General features: G+C 43.1%; 2 protein-coding genes across 4 annotated transcripts in view; both read left to right on the forward strand.

Moving 5' to 3' along the window:
• Positions 1-21,808, forward strand: part of LOC124187963 (probable ATP-dependent RNA helicase pitchoune) — a 36,613-nt gene that overhangs the window by 12,437 nt on the left and 2,368 nt on the right. Inside the window, exon 16 of the mRNA XM_046580175.1 lies at positions 2,577-3,331. The gene's annotated coding sequence lies outside the window, so the exon portion shown is untranslated. The remainder of the gene's footprint in view (positions 1-2,576; positions 3,332-21,808) is intronic.
• Positions 1,008-21,808, forward strand: part of LOC124187967 (protein held out wings) — a 42,927-nt gene continuing 22,126 nt past the window's right edge. For all 3 annotated transcript variants that reach the window (XM_046580178.1, XM_046580179.1, XM_046580180.1), the window contains exon 1: positions 1,008-1,836. In XM_046580178.1, the coding sequence (XP_046436134.1) occupies positions 1,710-1,836 (127 nt within the window). In that variant the 5' untranslated portion in view covers positions 1,008-1,709. The remainder of the gene's footprint in view (positions 1,837-21,808) is intronic.

The raw sequence follows: 21,808 nt of genomic DNA on the forward strand, positions 1-21,808 counted from the left end.
TAATTATACCACGAGCTGGAAGTCTCGAGTTAAAACTTGAGTTAGGTTCATTATGTGTGTTATAACCAACTATAATTTATGGTCGAAGCTTCATCAGCTTTATCAACGGGGTTATTAAGAAGTCCGCGGTACCAGTTGACTTTGACTAATAGGGAAAATACAGATTTGTGGTCTGTGTATTGTAATTATTTGATGTGCATGAAAAAACATGAATAAATAAAAATCGAATTTCTTAAAGCAGCTACGTGATATTAATCAAGATTCATGCTTTTTGGAACTCGTTTCGTTCTCTTGATCATTAGAAGTTAATTATAGATGTATATAAGACTAACAAATGACCATCGTCACTCAGCATAACGAGGTGGCATTACCAGGCTCAAAGTTGATGAAAAAATTGAATACAAACAAAGTATCAACTTGAGAATTGGTCATTTTTTATCGTCTCCACCTCACAGCCATAATTTACTCGCGATCATCACAATAGCTAGAAACGATTTCCAGACAAAGCATGAGCAACGAGTTATATTGATTTCGCCGATTTTCGTCAATGTTTCTGTATTTGAAAAAAACCAGTCCTCGAAGAATGAAGGAGCGGGTGCGCGCGCGTTTCATGCTTGCGGCATAAACGTTGGCGGGTCCGTCTCTCGAAGGCATGGAGGGTGAAGGGTAGCTGGACCTGAAGGACGGTATACAGCATGGCGTAACCAATATGCAGTAGCGAAGAGAGCGAGAGAGAAAGAGAGAGCGCGAGAGACAGAGAGGGGCGAGGGGGTGGGGGGTGCTTAAGCTCGAAGAAAAAGGTATACTGTATACCGAATACTGTATACTATCCGCGCGTTGCGCGTTGCGTATCTCTCGATTCTCGCTTACGTAGGTATTGTCAGCGGAGGCCGTATATGGACAGTGGGCGGGAAGTGTTTTCCCGTTTTGCGCATGCGCTGATGCTAGCGCGAGCTGCGCGCCGCCGCACGAATCCGCCCGAGAGTCCCTCGGCCTGACTTACGCAGCGCACCGATCAGTTGAGCCGTGATATCCGTAGCGCGCGTACTTACACACGAAATATCGCTGTATAGTTTACTACATATACGTACATACAATACATATATGTATATATATGTGTACATATGTATAGATATATATGTATATATATTAACACCATATAAATACCGAATAACCGAATCGTCTATCCCGAATCTCCCTAGTCTCGATAGTTGTACAAAAAGAGAAGTAATAATTGAAAGAAAGAAGAGAACGGAACGAAACTAAAAACAAAACAAAACAATAGAAAAAATCGCACGCATCTAATCATCTCGTTATCTAAATCACCGTTGCTGCCGTTGAATGTTTTTCTTCGACGTATAACGAATTCTCTGTTGCAACGAGAGTGACTCTTCGACTGTCACCTTGATAATAACTGTCTGCAGTAACGCACGACGAAGACAACGACGGAGACGAAGACGACAGTTGAACTTGATGAATAAATAAATAAGGAATTAATTTGAAAAAAAAGGCCGCGCGTAAACGTGAAACGCGGCTTATCCTCGAATCAGTAGATTCGAAGACAATTCTTCGCTGGGGTGGGCAGGTATTGTCATTATTCGGTAAATTGGACGTCGCTAACGCGCGTAAACATTAACGAAACGTGTTCCTACGCATCGTGGAACGTCGTCCCGCGGCCGTATTGTAAAAATAATAAAAACATAATTACAATGTGTGATAATACTAACACGACGACGCAAAGTATAGCGGACTATCTTTCACAGTTACTAAAAGATAGGAAGCAATTAGCCGCTTTCCCTAACGTCTTCATACACGTAGAACGCCTACTAGATGAAGGTAAGAATTAATCATTAATCCCTACTAACATATCTATCTCCTCGATAATTCTTATTTATGTGTAATCGTCGCTCTCACGCTCGATCCTCGGCAAATCTTCGTTTCTTTCTTTCTTTCATTCATTCATTCATTCATTCGCTCGTTTTCTTCCACGTTGTGCAATTTCCTCGATTATTCCTCGACAATTGCCCAAGTGTGTTACCGCACACATTCGTACAAAAAAACACAAGAGTGATACGAATAGAGAGCGAGAGAAATAGATATGGATGGTGCGAGGGAGAGAGAGAGAGAGAGAGAGAGAGAGAGAGAGAGATATAGAGAACCGTATGTTTACACCAGCTAAGGCATTACGTCACTCTTTCGAAAATGGCACTTGCCTTCGCGGAATACTAACTATTCTAAAACCGTACGCGATGAACGATCGCACGCGTAACGCTTATTATTAGAAGTTATCGACAATTAAAACCGCGCTAGCGATGAAAAGAGTCTCTTCTATCACCCAGTTTTCTCGAATTGATATACCACACACGTGACACACGCTTTCCGACTAACACGATCCACTGACATATTCGGTATTTGCGCAAAAAAAGAACGCGTGCATTTCCCATCGCGTTCCCGTACTTGTGAATACCAACCAACTAATGAAACCACCTTCGTTTTATCAACTAACAATATCCACTTGTGAAAACAAAGAGGAAGACAGTGAAAATCGGCGTGAAATAAGATTAATCTTATCGTAGTCTACGCCACGTGACACAAACCAGACGTGAGGATGATTCCGTGCTTGCTGATGTTGCTGCTGCTGCTCATCTCTACACCCTGCAGCAGCATTGGTTAATATGGTATCTCGGCCTGCATCTGCGACCCGGATGTCAAAAACACATGGCATTAGCCAGCCGCACGCCGTTGACGAAACCTGCATTGAGAATCCAGCTATTCCAAGATATTTTCAGACTATTGTGAACGGTGAACGCAGCAGCGTATAATACCGTGTTGGGAATACCGGATGGGACAGTGATATTATATTCAGTGAGAGAGAAAAGAAATAAGAACGAGTAACAATAAAATAACGCCATGTATGCGATCATGAACTGTGTGCCTCTGTGTTGTTGCTGCTGCTGCTTGGAGCTTTTAGAGTCGTGGCCAGGGACCGACTCGCGAGGTCGGTCTTTGGAGCGAGTGAAATCGACGAATCGCACTCACTCGGGCAACTCGGTTGCTCGTTTCGAGTTGCTCTACGCGCCGGGTAGTGATGGGTAAACGCAGCTATCGAACGCGATCAAGCGGGCATTACGCGTGCATCTAACTGAGCGCACGCAACAGGTTGAATGCGCCGGTTGTAAAGCCTAGACGCTACCTGATGGACAACGACGAGTATTCGATCGTTGTTCCAGGACGGCGGGGCCGCAAGAATCGGCTGACACACAAGCACCGCAAGTACCGGTTGAACGGCGCCAAGTATTTTAGGAAAGCCAATGATTCATTGAACCACCAGGTGAATTACCTAATCGTATATTATAACCTATGTAACACGTGTTATAATGTATGTAGGAATTAGACGAACAGCGCGTGCATTCCGCACGAAATATAATTATTTGATAATACGAGAACGAAGATCGAACAAATGGATGAAAAGAATTAAATATTATTGTCGTGTGTAACGCAAGGAAAAAAGTGACTAAATAATTAATCCTTTATCCATCGATATCATGTACATGTACGTGCGTACGATATCGTGTATGGAATATACTGTATGCAAGTATATATCGATGAAATCGGTGAGGTAATTGCTTCCGTTGACTTTGAATATTGACCGTGACTGAAGCGATTAATGATCGTATTGAAAATCACCGTGACTCACATCGTTTTCCTATTTCTTTTGTCCTTTTGTTTGTTTCAAAACAATATATATATATATATATATATATCTTTCTCTGTCCACTTCTTTATCGGTTTCATTTCACTTTATCTAGCGAGATCGATACGCGATCGATTGGTAACAACATACGATACACAGGGGATCAAAGTGTATCGTCGAGAGAATTTAAAATCCCTCGATCTAACACTGAAACACCGTTTCGTCGCGGCTACATAATACTCGCAACGTACGCGTGCATAAACACGACAGGTTCGTCTCGCGTCCAGTTGTTCTACGCAAGTATGTAGACCTAGTCAAAGTTGGCCTGAAAAGAAGGAGGATGGAAACTGTGGCGCATAAGCAGCGTGTTCGAAGCCATCGTTTGGCCCCGGCCGCCCCCCCCCCCCCCCCCAACCTTCCCCGCCCTCCTCCCCCGCCTCGGGCAGCCGCATTCCTTCTCTCGAGCCACACGAGAGCGAGCGAAGCGATCGCTGGTAGGTGGAGGTGGAGGTGGGGGCGGAGGGGTAAGGGGTACCGTTTCGCTCGGCTCTTGGTTACCAGCGCGTGTGTGGTTGTCGGGCGAACCGCATCCATGCGCACCCTCACCATCAGAGGACATATACCCTGTATGTGGGACCAGAAACGAGAGAAACAGAGGCCCTGCAGCGACTAGCCAAACGCTTCGTCGGGTGCGCGCGCGCGCGCTAGCGAAAGACGGACTCTAGGCGGTGTGCGCGCGTGCGTGTATACGGATGTATGTGGAAGCGAACGGGCGAGGAGCGAGTCGCGCGGCCCTCGTTTCTCCGGGATCCTCAGGAGTGGCGGCGCGCGGCGCCAGCCATCTTGCCGTTTTGCGACAAGCCGACAGGTTCGCCGCCCGTTAGCGATATGTGCGTAAATATTTTACACGTACTGTGACGCCCGCAGTCCCTTCTCTCTCTCTCTCTCTATCTCTCTCTTTCTTTGTTTCTCCTCCTCCTCTTCCTCCTCCTATCGCCGCCAACCCCGTTCTCTCGCAATCTCGCACTCAGCACGTGTACTTACCGGCTGCATTCGCAATACTTGCGCACAAAAATGTATACCTAATTTTTTATTGTTTGTGGGTGGGTGTGTGCAGGTAGGCGTATTTAATGCGGTTCACCTTGTTGGCGCAAAATTGCGCGATGGGAATTACTGTATAAGGGGAAAAATATTTGCGCGAATCAAAATCGTGCCAGTAAAACGGCGATAAGGTTAACAGGTTGGGAAAGAATCGCGTATTGGTATGTTTGGGTTGTTCGATATGCCGAAGATCGCCAAATTTTTAGATTGTGAACGAATTGAATGAATTTTTGAATTCTATGCATTTAATATTGCGATTTCGTTGAATCCGTGCCATTTCGTTATTTCTGCGTCAAATGATAATGTACTGGAGTACTTTTGTTCAGAATTCCGTATAGAATCGGACTGTTGAGCCCTTTTTCGATTCTGAGATAGGTGTGCTTCGATATTTGGAGATATATACGTCAAAGTCGAAATCGACCAGGCCACCCACTTAATGAAACATCAGGCTTTCGTAGAACCCATTCTCGTCTACACATCACCTGAAATCCAATTGCTTATATGTAGAGTACATTTAATTTTCCAACTTCAAATTATTCTTGATTAGTTCGTTGAAAGTTTTGGTCAAACTGTTTATTCTTTAACGTATAAGGTAGCGGTTGAAACTGGTCTCACATCATTCAGTAAAATTACTCGATTTTTCTGTAGGTTGTACGTAAGATTCGGAGTTTATCCCTGAAGTTTTTGTTCAATTGACATTCACGGTCAATGGCTCGTGAAAAGCCGCAGGTTTAAACCGCGCAGCCATACTTCTGAATTCGGCTTCTGCAGTGCCGCCGGCGATTTCCTGTGTCCATCCGGGTGGTGGAGAAGGTTCCTTGGGTGGCTATAAAATACGGCCGTCGTGACGCAACGTGCGCGAAATTCGTTATCCTCTTTGGAGATCTACGAAGAGAAAAGTTTGTTGAGTTTTACACAATCGCCATTTTTACCTGCTATCTTTAGCTCTTCCGCCTTGTCGGTTTCTGTTTCTTTTTGATTGATAATTTTTTTCCCTATTTTACGCGGACCGACGTCGTCCGATCACTCCGTTGTGTATTTTCGTTTGACCAGTTCTTTCGTCATCTCTCATCGCGGCACGGCCCCGTTATATTTCCCCTCGAGAGATAAAAATTAATAAAACAAAAAATGATTAAGAGACCAAAAAAGATATCGCTCGTTCCCGCATCGAGTTTACTGTTAGACACAGATGCGTATGATCGATAACGCGATACAGACACATTGGCCAATAGCTGTTGACTGTCTTTCGCTAGGCCGAGTCATTGGTGCGAGGTTGGAAATTACGGGATTTCCGAACGTAGCGCTCGTACAAACACGGCGCGATCGAACTTTGAACTTTGGAAAGGGTGAGGAGAAAAGGTCTTGACCACAAACGTCCACGGATGATAGGTCACTCACACCCGCAGGGTCTGCGGAACTGTTTAACTCGATGATCTTTTGCCTCCTTGTCCTGCCCGGCGGAAGAGCCGCCTTTAGAAATTCAACCGGCACAATAACACGACGCGCGTTGACAAACCAGTCACGGGTCAAACGCGGCTTTGCTTTCCTGCCTTTCAAAGAGACTCATCATACGTACGCACCTGTTCACCGCACACACCGCAGGTGGTACACACACGCGTTTCCGTATAATCCTCGCGAACGGGGTTGCGGGTGGCATCAGATTAAATTTTAACACGTCGCCGATCGATAGACGATGAAGATTTTGGGCAATTGCACTTATGACAAGTACAGCGGGCATTTGTGATCAATGGTATTATAAACTCGGACCGGAGAGTGGCTCGAATTACAACGTATCGGGTCTGTAGGTGGGGAGTTACAGGGCCCAAGTGGGAAATACGAGACTATGGTAATAATTCTGTAAGAAGACGTTACGCGCTAGGGTATATCGCCTGTTTCTAAATTAGGAAATGCCCACGCGTCTTCACTCGCCGTTACACAGGCGGTTTAAAACGAATACCAAGTGACTTTATACGCAGCGCTCTTACACTCGCGAGATCGCAATGCTCTACGTCGCATAACGCATCGACAAAAACCGCGGTTAAAGCGCGATTGTCGTTGAAATTTTCAACGAAATTAGCGATGAAAAATTACGGGTAAGTTGCACCGAGATCGTAAATTATACTCGGATTCGGGACCGTTGATTGGACTGTTTTCTTCGTCGCGAGATGCGCGGTGTTGCACAGGGATAAAAGTGGGTGAAAAACGTGCGTCATCGACGATCCCCGATCTCGCTCACTACCGTCATCGAACAAGACGGCAAGACAAGGTCTCATACGATTAGTTACGGACCTCAGGGCCGTAGGTTGAAACTATTGAGGCCCTCTCGCGATGGGGGCCGTTGACCGAGATGACCCCCGGTGCACACCCATCCTTCTCGACGCCATACGTCCGCGTGGTGGGAGGTGAAAGGAATCTTCTTCGTCGGTCTCTGTCCTCTGATATATCCAGCTCGTGGACCATCCGACCATCCAGAGATTCGAACCGTCGCTGTCAAGAGATTCCCACGTTTCTGTATCGTACACATATTGTACATACCATTGGTATGTACCTGCCATGCTCACCGACAACGCCGCACACTCGTTTGCTCAATGTCGTGAAGGGTCTATCGAACGAATCTTTAAACTCGATAAGCTCGATTCAACCCGTAGGAATCGAAGATCAGAGTAATATTTCACTGCGAAATGTCTGCGAATGAATATGCATAAAGAAGTTGTTCACTATATTCCATGTCGTCGGTAATCCTTATAGTAATCGGATTCTTATTTTCAATGTGTGCGCGCAAAAGTATTGGGGACGAGGATTACAGACGTTGGTCATGTTGTGTGATTGTTTTTTGTATAATAAATGGACTGGGTTTACCTTCGTACCTACCGACTGACAAATCGGTGGCACGGACAAAGGTTCGGGCTTTCTAAAAGTCATTACAGTTCTGACCGTGAGGCATGCTTGTCTCCCCTTATGAAACATTTAACCCAGTGAGTGACCGGGACTCTTGAGAAGACGATGATTGCGATAACGAGTATAGTGAAGTTCCATGTTGTGACTCCCTCTATTTCTCTTGTTCGAGCATTCGTTCCTACTTTCATTGTTCTCCGTGTCTCTGGTTGTCTCACTTTTCTTTCTTTTTCATCTCTCTCTGGGATGTAACGAAAACTGGGTGAACCACTGCGCGTGGTGTACCGCTATCAAAGAGGACCTCTCTGCAGACGATGACGAGCGGAAAGAATCGAATTCGGGCCTGACTCGGACCGGCCGGTTCGTGCAACCACAAATAATATCCCCACGGGTGGGCCTCGAGCGAATATTTTTTAACGAGCACCGCGTATCCTCCACCGGGTGACCAACGCGCGGCCCACATTCGTCGCAAAACCGTTAACTTCGCATCATTTCACAGATACATGTTTTCGAACAACCGAGACTTAGCCGCGGCTCGCACGTAACCTACCTTGGTGTCGCGGACTAACAGGATTTTACTCCCGCTTTTCCCCTTTACTCCCTCTCACTTCCTGTCATGCCACTGACATGTCGGTAGATTTCAACGGGTCGGGAAATACTCTTTATACCACTAAGGAAAGAAGGAAGGGAGAAGAGTGCGAGATAAAAAATACGAGAGTCAGGCAGAGAGAAAGATGCTGTGATGGAATAAGTATATATATATGTTCATGTCGTAGATAGGCGCGAGTTTTAACCCGTGAAAAACCCATTTAAAGAGATTTTTCAACCCACGCTGCTACGTAGCATCAGCAGCAAAGGCTCACTCACGCCCCACGTAGAAGTACACTGTTACCTCGACACTCACTCCCGCAAAGCCAGACAGCTAGAAATCCTATCTTGGACCCTGATCTTTCTTTCTCTTTCTCTTTCTACTCGGAGCTTTTAGTTGCTCTCTTTTTTTCCTTCCTCAAATCTCCCGCCATCATCCCTCAGGAGGAAAAAATATATCTACAAGTAGATGTAGTGTGTTCACCGCAATCTAAACTTATAGTTCGGTTACCTCTCCGTCCGATCCGAACATTCAATGTTTTCCATTTTCGTCGACTTAATTTTTTCTAGTTTTCAAGTAAAAAATAAAAACGGAAATGAGAATACACGGAACTTTGTCCGTAGCGACGGAAACCTTGGCGGTCACAGAGGGATGTAAACAGAACAAGTACTTGTTGTTTCACCGTGCAATTTTTCACCCTCGCGAAGGTTACGGAAGAGTTTGGTATATCGCGATAAAACGAAGTTGGTAAAAACGGTGCATCATAACCCCGAGAATGAATTCGTTGTTCTTGCACATGCAACTTTGGTTTTTTCAACAAAATTATCCAACTCGGCAACCAGATCCGGCCTGAATGAAATATATCTGTTTGTCGCAAGGCTGGTATGTAGATTCACGGTATGGAGTAGTGGTGAACCAGGGTAATCTAATACATAAATATAAACGCCGCCATACACCGCGTACACGCACACGTGCTCGTTCTCTCTCTCTCTCTCTCTCTCTCTCTTTCTCTTTCTCCTACGAGGTCACGTGTTCGATGGTTCCATACCAAGACTTGAGACTGGATTGACTCTCGAGGGCTTGTCCAGGAGTGGCGCGATGCAGGGAGTGGCGACCCGCTCCTCGTTCCGACTAGTCGGGAATGGACTCTACGTGTAGAACGCGTACAGATTTCTCTGAGCCATTCGCTCCGAGGTCCGATATGCACAGGCACACCGGTACCTACCTTTAGATTATTTCATACCTGCATCTAGGCGCTCGCACTGCCGCACGTAGGACGCGTTAGTGTCTAACCGGAAAAGCGAATGACTGTCATCGAAGTATCGTGTTCGAGTTAGACCGTAGCCACCGCTGTTGTCGTTGGTATCCTTGACACTATTTTTATCACGAGTATTATTACGAGTAAAACAAACACGCCGACAGATCTCCTGCAAGTGATTTGGGACTGCGTGGATACAATAGAATTAATATCTATGAGATACGTTAGGATCGGAATAGCTCGGCTGGTTCGTTTTAAACTGTAACTATGATTTTTTATTTCGATTTCTTCCGACCGTAAGCGTTGACACGAGACTCGTTGTCATCCCAGCCGAGTCTCGCTTATCTCGATAAATGCAGCTAAGGGACTCTCGATTCGACGGTGTCGGCGTCGATTACCGATGCGGATATGCTTCGAGCGACGAACTCGAGGAAAACATATTACGTTATTAAGCTGCGCGTGATGTCTCGTCGCCAGGTTTCTTCCTAACGGTATGTAGGAACTCGCGCGTGAAAGGACATCGGCTAATAAGGCGTTTTGAGCAACGATCATTGATTGGAGCCGGTACTGGCTGTGGTCGTGCCGCTTGGAACCTAGTTCAGCGAGTCGTACGAAACCGCTAATGACACTTTGGTATTCGTAACGAGCCAAGGAGGGCAGAATTTCCTTGATCAGTATCCCGTTTGACCGGATTTTCTTATAAGCTCGAAAATTCTTTACACTTCCATTGATAGTCGGAATTGTTTAGGCTATCGGTATTACTTTTGTTTCACGCGTTCGAATTTTAGCGCCAAAGAGATAACCTCGTGTCTCTCCGTTGCTTCGAAAGGAAAGGGGAGGGAGAAATAGAGATGATAGAACGGCCCGGTTGTCGAACAATATTGTGAATAAACAGTAGCCCTCATTGACATCCGTGCCTACAGGGGTAAATAACAAAGATTGAACAGTAAACCGTGAAATCATGTGTACATATTTATAATAGATAAAGCCTTGCGTGGTGAGACCGAAAAGCATCTGGTTATACTGCAGCTATTTAGGGACCGTAAAAGGGGTCTGGTTTTTCCTCTTCCGGTTATACCGCGCCACTGCTCGGCGCTCGAGAGATTTTGTGTCAAATGCCTGGCACACGTTGCCGCACTGCATTCTCATCGAACGCTTTCAAATTCCAAGTTTAGTTCTCTCACGTGTCTCCCATTTTCCACGGTTCTCCACTTTTCGCAATCTCCGCGAATTCCTGATCACTCGACAAGTTTACCCCCGATCCGGTCACTCAACGCTACACTTTTTTCCATACGCCATCCCCGCACGCACGACGGTCGACTTTTTTCCCCTCTCGTCCTGCGCAGGATCAACAGGTTGGTTTGTCCCGCTCTCTGAAAGGAGGCGTGTAGCCTGACTCGGGGGAATCTTGAATGGAACCTGTTGCACGGGGTGGTTGCACCGATCGAGGTGCAAGGCCGATGTCCCGAGGATTCGAACTCGCCTCGGAGACCCCTTGCCGACTCCTTTTTTCCCCATCTCCCTTACAGGCGGCAGGATATCGCCGCTTATAACTCCTTCTTATAGCAGGTTTTACCTTCGAAACCGCGACTCCGACACTCTCCCTTTACACGTTTTCTCTACGCGTAGCGTATTCCACGGAACTGTTTTTATTGCGTCGTAAGTACAGCAGACAAGACTGAACCGAAAATATGAAACGATCGTCCAAATAATAGCTTGTGTCGTTGTTCCCGCGATTCCGCCCCCAAAAAGCGAACCGATAATTAAACAGATACTCGAATTATCTGCAACGGGACGCGTAAATCTGTAAATCGGGTCACTCGAATCATCACCGATGAGGAATAGCTCGGGATTTCAGGTCAGACTATATTTCTTTCGTATCTTACACGTTATATTCGTTATGTATGGGTGTACAGTTATCTCATCGAAATGTTCATCCGGCTGTACCTGAGCCTAGGTTCTGCTACCTGTAGCTTGTTAGCCTGATATACCGATGCGGTTGGAGAGATGATTTGGACGTAAAACGATTTGCGAAGGTTGTGCGTAGGATAATCGAATATGGCTACCGTAACTTGCGATGGACGTTAACTGTAAATTTTTTCAACTTCGGATGAATGTTATTTGCATCTTTTACGTCCAACCAGCGCCCACTTAACATGCTCTGAACGCGTTGATACCGATCATTCAGTGGAATTCAAATCGTGGATCGTTTTGCCGTCTGCCCACCAACTCGTCGGTCCTAAGTTTCGCCTTGGTACTTATTCCGGAGTATATATGTGTATATATATATACATATAATGTGTGTCTGTCTCTTTTCGCACGCGCGTCCGCGTGTGTGTTTATGTTACACGCATGCGTGTGTGTATGTACTTAAGAGACGAAATTATAAATAAAAACCCTGAGTCAGTGAGTGAAAATAAAGCGAATTGCCTAAGCGGCGACGACGACGATTTGGTCGGATTTTGAAATATCCGTCGAAAAGCGAAACACCTGTAATATTATACCTACCGAAAGTTGTACTCTCGATGATCGAGGCGTTTTTTGTTTAGAAAATATGTATATTAGCTGGTTTTCACTCTTCACTGTTACATCCTGTATTATACCGAAATCTGATGAACGATCAACTTGGAATTTAACGACTGAAACCTGTAATTGACTTTACTGTGAAGAATGACAATTTCTTCATTTATTCTCCGGAGCACTAAAATGAGACTTGGAGAGTCTGGAGATAGTCACGCTGATTTTTTTTTCCTTGATAAACTAAAGAAAGACGGTATCTTTTTGTTTTATAAAGTAAACTTATAAATTCGTTGCTAAAACAATTTGGCTTTTGACTAAAATTGACGAGAATGCGAAATCGTACATCCCGCAAATGTGTTGAGATAAGTTGGAAGGATGACCCAAAATTGTCGAGAATTTCACGACGGGTAATAAATCAGAAAATTAGCATTACTTTTGTGCGAGTACATTATACGTATGGTATACTTTGTGAAAAGATGTCAGGCTCTATTTAAAGTCTGTACAAATGCCAGGTGCGTGTATTATTATACATATATTATAATTGCATGTGATTGTTTCAACGTTTTCAAATTCTGTACAAGTATATTAGCCAAGTTATGCAAACGATTCGTAATTCCTTGATAAACTGTCAAGTCTGCTTACAACTTGGTCAAGGGAAACGTGAAAACAAATCTAGGTATATTAATTAGACAAATGCTTGCCGGTTATTAACGCGGAACACGCGAAGGTTTCTTCCGTAAAAAATTGCCATTCGTTATACTTATCGCAGATTTCTTTGCCTGGCGTAAAAAACCGCGAAGACGACTTTGGGCACGTGACGCGCTCTCTTGGTTTAGTCATCTTTGGCACCGTGACATTTTTTCACAAACCCTTGAGCGAAAATCTTTCATGAAACTTGACTCGAGCCGAGTCGTTAGATTGAGGTTTTAAAAAGTTGCTTCATAAAACGAGGAGAAATCTTTTCCTAGTAGATTAACGCGCGTTTTTTTTTAAATTCTATTTTCCATGTGACTCTTAGTTCAAGTGTATTTCTTCATCTGTCATTAATAGCTTTTTGCATAGATTTTTTAATAGAATTTTACGTGACGACGATGACTGTAAACCGTTGGTCAAAAAATATCCCGGCGTCTATTTTCTGATTTACATGTTTCTTCATTTTTTTCCACGTATCGGAAACGAGGAGTCGGGTTATTTTTTCTTCCTCTTCTTTCTTTCCTTCTCGTTCTCCCTTTCATTTTTTGGTCCAAGGATGATGAATCTTTGGAAAAGAATTGACGCGGTCTGGAGAGAAATACCTTAGCATAAAAGTGACGAATGAATACGTGTAAAACGCAGTGCTACCTCTGGGAATGGTGAAATAAATAAAACATAGTCAGTATAAGTCAGCTGGTAATCCGCCGCTGGCAACGACAACGTTCATTGCTAACGATAGCGTCATACGTAGGTACTTTGCTTGCAAAAATCTCAAAAGCCAACAGCTGTGTGTGCGTGCGTGCGTGTGTGTGTGTAGGAGGAGAATTCGTGTAGAACAATTCTGAAACACACAGGCGCACATTCACGACACGCGATCCAAAGGTACAACCTTTACGACGAGTCATTTTTATTTATTGTAAGCCCAGCGCATGCTCCCAGTAAAATTCATGAGATCACCCACGTTTATTCTTCTTCTTCTTCCTCTCCTCCTTCTCCTTCTTCCTCTTGCCGTAATATACACACAAAACTTATTATACACACACACACACACACACACACACGTATCGACGAGCACAACCGGACCCTGAAAAGAAGGAGGACAATAACGACTGACGACACCTCTAATCGCGGTAAAAGTTATTCAGGGTTAAAACCGGGCCCTGATCATCGTCTTCCAAACATCATTATACATTGTTTTTTTCTTTATACGTGAAATAAACGACACGTTTCTTACGCCGAAGGTTCTTAATTCCGTTATTTCGTTTTACTATCGTTTTACCAGGTGTAACAAGATTAATAAAAAATTCACCGGCTTTCGGATTATCCTGCGATATCTGTACATACAATTGCATATTTCGAGCTGCAGTTGGGCGCTACAGGTATTCGCGAAGCGTGCGACAATCTCGTCACGATTAGGTATGCGTTAAGTTTTGCCAACGAAATGTGCTTTGCTCGGAGAACGGTAAATACTATACGTATACGGGCAATATCGGAGCGAATTCCCATCACTTCGATGACCTCAAACTCTTCCTCCGATACATGCGGTCATAATTCGAAGACTCGAAGCGTTCGTTCGCTGTGGAATTTCTCGACGCAGCAGAGAAATTATACGGTCGGTGCGTAATCATTAAAAAGCCCCTCCTCGACTTTTCGTTGGAAATCTACGTTTTACCGACGTTCTTTTTTACGCTTGAAAACCATCAACCTGAGTCAAGTTTACGCAATAATATATTACATGGATTATTATTTTTTTATTTTTACTTTAATTATCGCGAGCATATCGCTTGGTTGGTTGGCACGTATCTATAATGTGTATGCAGAGAGACGGGCGTGACCACCGAGGTTAGCACAGAAATTCCTGCCAATTTTCTAGAGCAACTATATACAAACGCGTATAGCATCATCGAGGTGTCTAAAATATTGTCCCAATTCTTGGTGCCAAGATTTGTTATAGTTACCAGTGTCGGTTGGTCTCGCCTAGACTGACTTTGCAGTCTGTTCGGCATTACCGTGGAATTTTAGTCAAGGACGATCATCGCAGTGCCAACCAAGTACACCGCTAAAATTTCACTTGTTTATTTCCGCTCTTTGATCTTTGTGAAAAAATAAATATCCGTAACAACAACTTCTTTCCATTCCATTCAGGGATATTTTTACGAACGAAAATACGGCGATGTACTTTACCCGGTTGCCGAGCCGTTTATCGATAAAAAATTGGTATCCTCGTCGTCGTCGTTGTTGCTTAATTAAACAATTCTGCCGTTGCACCGCAGCGCGCATGATGCACTTGGTGCCAATTATGCTGTGCAGGTGGCGCATTCCTCGAGTAGATTTGTCGACTTGGAAGTGCCGAGTTTAGCCACCTTGAAAATTCACCAGTCGATTAATTATCGGACCCTCGCTAATGCAGGTGAAAAGTTTAGCGTCCTTTTTCAACTCTTTGAAGCAATTCAATTAACATCCGTTGCCTGCAGTAACTTTAGGAGACGATTCGTCATTTCTCATGCATAACTGTTGTCGAAAAGACAAAATAATAACAATAACAACAACGGTATTGATAACAATCATTTACGCTTGAACACGACTTGGAAGTAATTGCGATTATACGATTTCGGGGAAGTGAAAATTTTCATACTTTTCGTATTCACGTGCATTGTACCGTTTGTGTAAGTACTTACTTTGCTATGCATCGTACGAGATGGGAAAATAAAAGTCTCGTTATCTCGCTTGCGGTTTTGTCTGCGTTTTATTCTTGAACATTCTTGATAAGGTACACGTGTTGTAAAGAAACTGTCCCAGCTAAGATTACGAGCCGTCGACTTGATACAATTAGTGTCTATACGTATGCTCGACGTTCTCAACGTACGTCAATTAAATTGTAATAACGTTCAGCTGCGGGCACGCCCAAAAAATTATTCATAATATTAATTCTGATCGTTTTATCCCGCGCGAAAGATGAGTTGACAAAAAATATATACACGCATACGTAATTATACGAACTGTAACAAAACGGTCTCGTTAACGTTGGGATTGAACGATTACCGTCGGCTGTTTTGTTCAAGTGGAAAGGTATGCGTGTAAGCTTAAAACTTGCAGACAATCGAGAGAATTTTTTAACAGCGGCGATTATTAACCAGCGCATTATGTACGTATAATGCACTAGTAGGCGTCGTACCTGGGCTAATTGGCCTTTGTTTCGTTAAAATTACACTCCGCACTGCAAGCGTAATTCCCAATGAAAATGTCGTAACTCGTCATTGTCGATGTTTCACACTACTAAACAGCAAGAGAAAAAATTACAAATAATCCGCACTTTTGAGTAAATGTGTTTCAACATATCTAGGTATATAATATAACATACTAGTGAATGCGATGCGATTCGGTATTCGTTATATTTAAACACGTCTGCATTTGTATGTCATGTAAATTTACATATAAATGCAAACTACCACGAGATCCGTATCGTCGTGGAATTAAATGAAACGAGCTCAAGTTTACAATAGTAAAGAGATGTAAAAAGAAATATGCAGTAATAGTAACTATGGGAAACAAAAAACTGTACGAAAGTGAAAAATTAAAAAAAAAAAAAAAAAAAACAACTCGATCTTATCGCGCGAATTTAACAACGAGTCTTATCTACGAATTTTTTCAAGTCTTATCTCTTATTCTCTCTCCGTGTACACGATGTACGTATATCATATGCACATCTTCGTCTCCACTTCCTCTGACTTTCTCTCTTCATCATCCGTCCGACGATGACGACGAATCCGCGCGGGCTTGGCATTTGTCCGTGGCATCGAAAAGTCCGATTGGTGGTGAAACAAAAAAAATAAAATAAAAAAGTGCGGGGGATGCACGCCGCTGCAGACGATGATCCGTACGGATGCTGGCAAACCTTTGGCTCTGTGCTCTTGCAAAACCTGAGGTAGGTTGGTACTTACGGGCGCCTCTCGATCTAGCCCACGAGCCAAAGAACGTCAGTCAGCTGATGTCATGCAGGCGCGCGTTGCTCGCGCTAAATGCGGCTGTGATGCCCCCTTTACCCTCTACCCCACCTCCACCCTCTCTCTCTCTCTCGTCTCTCTCGTCTCTCTCGTCTCTCCACGGCGACGGGATCGCGCAGACTCCATTCCACACTCTCAATTCTTGCGGCATATGATCTCTTAGAGCGGTAAACGCCACACCCTTCGTTCCTTGTCCATGCCGCTTGTTGCGTCGCGTTGAACGAGCGCGGGATTTCATTCAATGTATTCTCACGTTTCCACGTTTAAGGAGCGCTGGAGAGGTGCGAAAACTAAGATACCCACCCACTCGAGCATGGGGACACGTCCGGTGATTCTCTGTGACTTTTATCATTTGCTTGAAATTTCCACTCCGCTTCACTCGCTTTGCGAAACGAGCGGTTTTCACCTGGTTTCGAATCAATTGTGTTCTGTATGTGGCGGGGATATTATTTTAAATAATTTCAAATTGCAATATTTTTCAAAAGTCTTTCAACGGTACAATTATAGTCGTAAATCTTTTTTATTTTAAATTCCACGCTTACGACGTAGAGAATATAAGTTGCTATGAAAATTCTGATCCGACAACTTGTCATCTAATTGTACCAATAATTTTTTATTGAACATTAATTTTAATTCACGAAAGTCTGTGTGAAATTGTCAATTGCCAATTATCGACACGACTAGGTGGCAACTTGTGGGATCGCAATTTTAATAACAACTTTTGCTCCCTATTCTCCGTCAATAAATCTGATTTTTTTGTTTATGATATTGTTGCGAGAAAAATCGTTCCGCGAGAAGCTTCTTAAAAATACCACTTTTTGACGTTATTTTAAATAATATTTGAAAGAATGTACCTGACATGTTACGCGAACATCCGAATCGAGTTTTGATTACAAAATAAATAAAGTAACGTGCGCAAGCTATGTTTTATTACACGAAAAACTTACGTATTAATATATCATTCGTTGAGTCTAATTTGCCGAAAGATTTATATTTCCAGTTTACAGTGTATTCCGTTAGGTATAATTTTGCTTTTTCGACGGTTAAAACAGGGGAAAGAAGGTGAAATTCTTCGTCTTCTTTTTTTTTTTTAAATCTTTTTAACGCGTTGCGCAATTTTTCATAGTGAGAATACGCGTTACCTGCTACGCTGGCTCAATTATTATCCACACTATACACGAACCAACAAACTCGCTTTGGAACGAGGTGAGACTTGCGAGAGATTACCGGCTTCCTTTTAGCCTGAGATTTCAAACAACTTTCTGATTTTGCCATACCCGGTAATGTCGGTGTGTCCGGTGCATATACGCGAGTGTAGAATCGCGCGGATTACACTTGTTGCACTGCCGATTCGGAGAGATAGATTTTATTTTAGAAGCGAAGATATATGTGTATATTACACACGTATATTATATCCGTGTCGGCATCTGTCGACGTTTTTCTTCGCAATGTATAATTTCGTTTCGTGCCTCACTCTCTCACGACCGAGAAGAGACACGGGAATGTTGGCCGGTTAATTTCGCAATTATAATATGTGTGCCCGTGTGTAAGTCGGCAGAGAAACGAGTGACGGCGTTCTTGAGACAGAAAAATGTCCAGTTTTGCCAAATTTATTGTTCACGCAGGTGTGTAACTATAATTAACTAGTCGAGTAATAACGGTGCAGTTTCGAGATTAATTAAATAAACACGTCAAAGTTTTTAGCGTAGTATTATTATTTCTTAATCGGTGTGAAATGTATCTCTTCTGGTGGAATGATTTTAAAAAAATTTTGTAGTCAGGTATCGCACTTTTTTTGAAACTAAATGTCGAGTGTTGTACGTCGAGTAAATTAATATCCGACAATTCCGGGTATATATAATCGTGCAAATTAGCGATTGCGTTTTGCATCGTACGCTCGTTTCAAACTTTCAACGACATACGGAAGTTGAAAAAATTGTTTAACCGGTTCGTCTCTGCACGTTCGTCGAAATTTTTAGCGTTCCTTTTCGACTTTTGAAAAAGAATATTAACAGACGAAGGAATAACGCGAATCGCATCTGTTCGAACATCACGAATCCGATCGATTTTGCTCATTTTCTCGAAGGTTAACTGCTAGCCTAAATGGCGTCTGCAATAGTCTCCATGCTTACTCATTTACACTCACATGCACACAAATTCGCACGCCGGTCGTACTTACACTTGTGTAACGAAGATTCATTCGCACAAGATACCGTGGTCCAGATAAAACTGCTCTCTCCGTCACAAATACATCATACGTTCGCAACGAAATCGAGTTCATTTTATACGCGCATCTGCACTTGTATCAGACATTGTTTTAGTTATTTATTTTTTTTTATCCAACCTCATTGGGTGACGATGATCGTCCTATCGCAACGACTCGCTCACTTTTCGACAGGTACCGAAAGATCTATTACGGACATGAAAGATCAAAGACCAAAGACCCAAGACGGTTGTCCTCTTACAGCCAAGATTCTGGCTGCACATCTCATCTCCAATTATTTTTCTCTTCTTGTTTTCGCATGAAACAAATTATTGCAACGCCGTACTCGCGCTATCAATGTCGACGAATTTTGATGTTACGTAATACTGAAACGAAACGAATCTCTCACGGTATTTTAAAAGTAAAAGAGTAAATTCGAACCACAAAAGTCTAGATGAGTGTAAATCGGTGTTGCAAATTTTCTGTACACAGCTCACTTGACGGTGGATAAAATTGATGACGCGTCACTGATAAATTGATTCAATAATAAGTTGTACGGCTGTATTCAAAGGTCGGAAAAATCTTTGCGAATAAACATTGACGACCGTAATATCGTGCTTCTTACGTTAAAGCTTACATTGAAAAAATTCCAAATGCATATCGAGAATTTTAACGTCACAGTAATTATAATGCAACGATGCCTCTAATCGACCGACGCGTCAAAAACAGTTCCACTTCTACTCATACGTTATTTTAATAGTTAAAAGCGAGAATTGAACAATATCTATCCACGTTATCACCGCAATACTGGGCAGGGAAACGAGTTTCACTTTTCTAAATGGATTTTAATGCGGTTCAAACTAGCCGTCCGTGCGATACCGTTTCCAGTGCTAGGGACGGGAATCTAGTGCGTGTGTAACTGGCGCAGGCAATGATTTGTCCTAGGTTTACGGGTATAACTTAAAGTTGTTGAGAGAGTCGGAGTAGGTAAGTAGGCGAGTGTGTCCGCCCGTTTGTTCGTCGTGCAACGTCCTTCCTTGTAAGCGAATCGTTTCGTTTCGTTTCGTTTCGGTGACCGCATTGAATTTAACCACCAGGGTTGGGCTCTGACTTTTATTACGGTTTGTAGCGCGTCGGCATCAGGAAGTCACCGAATCGTGACGCCAGGTTAGCCGGATTGGACTGGAGACACAGCGGACGTAATTTTCTTCATATCTTGGAGGTGTACGTAGCTTTTGGGCTCGGCACTTTGATATTGTTCTTGTTACCGCGAATAGCCTCACGATTGTAGATGCAACCCTTACCAAGCGAAACTATTACTAACGAAATAGAAACCAGATGAGAGTTCCGAGTGCGAGTGCCAATTTAAACGCGTGTCTCTCGACGATGCTAAACGCGGTAAAAAAAAATTTCTTTTGGTCTATCTACTCGCTAATCGAGATGAAAAAGCATTGATCAAGTATGCGGACACAATGTCGACTTGGAGGTTGGTTAACACGTCGTAGCTGGTTATATGTCAAATTGTGATTATATCCGTTACTTATTTTTAACCGGTATGTTGTTTTATTTTTTCTATAACGTTTCTGTCTAACAGACGCTAAGGAAATGACTGAGTATTATTGAAAATGCCAAGGACTGACATAATTCCGATGTCTCCAAGCACTGAAAATAAAGTAAAAAAAAAAAAATAAAAATAAAAAACAGAATAATAAATACATAGAAATAGAAATAGAAACAGAAACTTTTCGAATCTTAAAACTTCTTCTATGCGTATATTCATACCACATATATTTCCATGGTCTGTATTAAGGTTTTACACAACACTTTATATAACAACACTATACATAATATAACTGTTAAATAAATCTTAGTAAAGGACGTTCGATGTGCTGCTGTATAGTCTGTCACACATTCAAATCAAACTTGTGCAACTTGCGTACGTTAATATGTACACTGATGTGCATCCAGGTATATGTCGCTTTCTATTTTTACCAAATTGAGTTGACCGCATTAAAGATTGCTCGAGAAAAAATAACACACACACACACACACGCAAACACCTACCGAATTAATGGGTTTTTCTTATTTTTTGTCTTCTTCGATACGCCTGTTCTAAATTGAAACGTTCAAAACGGCGGTTAGGATCTTACAATTTACTCGCTAAATTGAAAACTCGTCAGGCTTTGCAGCCGATTGGTTGATGATGGTAGGAAAATAATTTGCGCAGTAAGTAAAACCCGGTTCTCATCCCGTACAAATTGGATAAATCAAAAAAAAAAAAAAAAAAAATCGGTTTAGAGTTGTACGAGACTAAAGGAAAATGAATAAAATAAGAAAGTGATGAAATTTCCACCCAATCTCCCTTCTTCGATATTCTGTATATCCATACACTGCTGATGCCTGATTAACTGGCGCCAGTTTTTCACCCAAGCCTGCAGAGTACAGCCGGCTCCCTTTGCAGCGATGCAACACGCCGCTACTGCTTCTGCTTCTGCTTCTGCTTCTGCTTCTGCTTCTCAATGCATCTCAGAAGCAGTCTGGGCGAGAGTATGCGGGCGGTATAAAGCCGATGATGCATGAAGCCTTGCGGGTATTTGTGACCGCATGCGCCTTGCAGGGGGAATGATCATTGCGCCCGTTTCAGACTGATTGATAAAAGAGGGACACACCGTCAGATATTAGGGCACGCGTGCAAGCTGCAGGCTTATTGTTTGTTATATTGGCCGATGACGATCGCGGAGGGAAAGGTGGGACGTGATACGCTTTCGTTCGTTTACGAATTTTCGTTTAACTAAGAGGATTGTTACACCAAATACTTTTTTTTTTTTTTTTTAAATTTCTTTTAAGAAGA

Source organism: Neodiprion fabricii, chromosome 1 (genome assembly GCF_021155785.1).
Source record: "Neodiprion fabricii isolate iyNeoFabr1 chromosome 1, iyNeoFabr1.1, whole genome shotgun sequence".
Classification (NCBI taxonomy): Eukaryota; Metazoa; Arthropoda; class Insecta; order Hymenoptera; family Diprionidae; genus Neodiprion; species Neodiprion fabricii.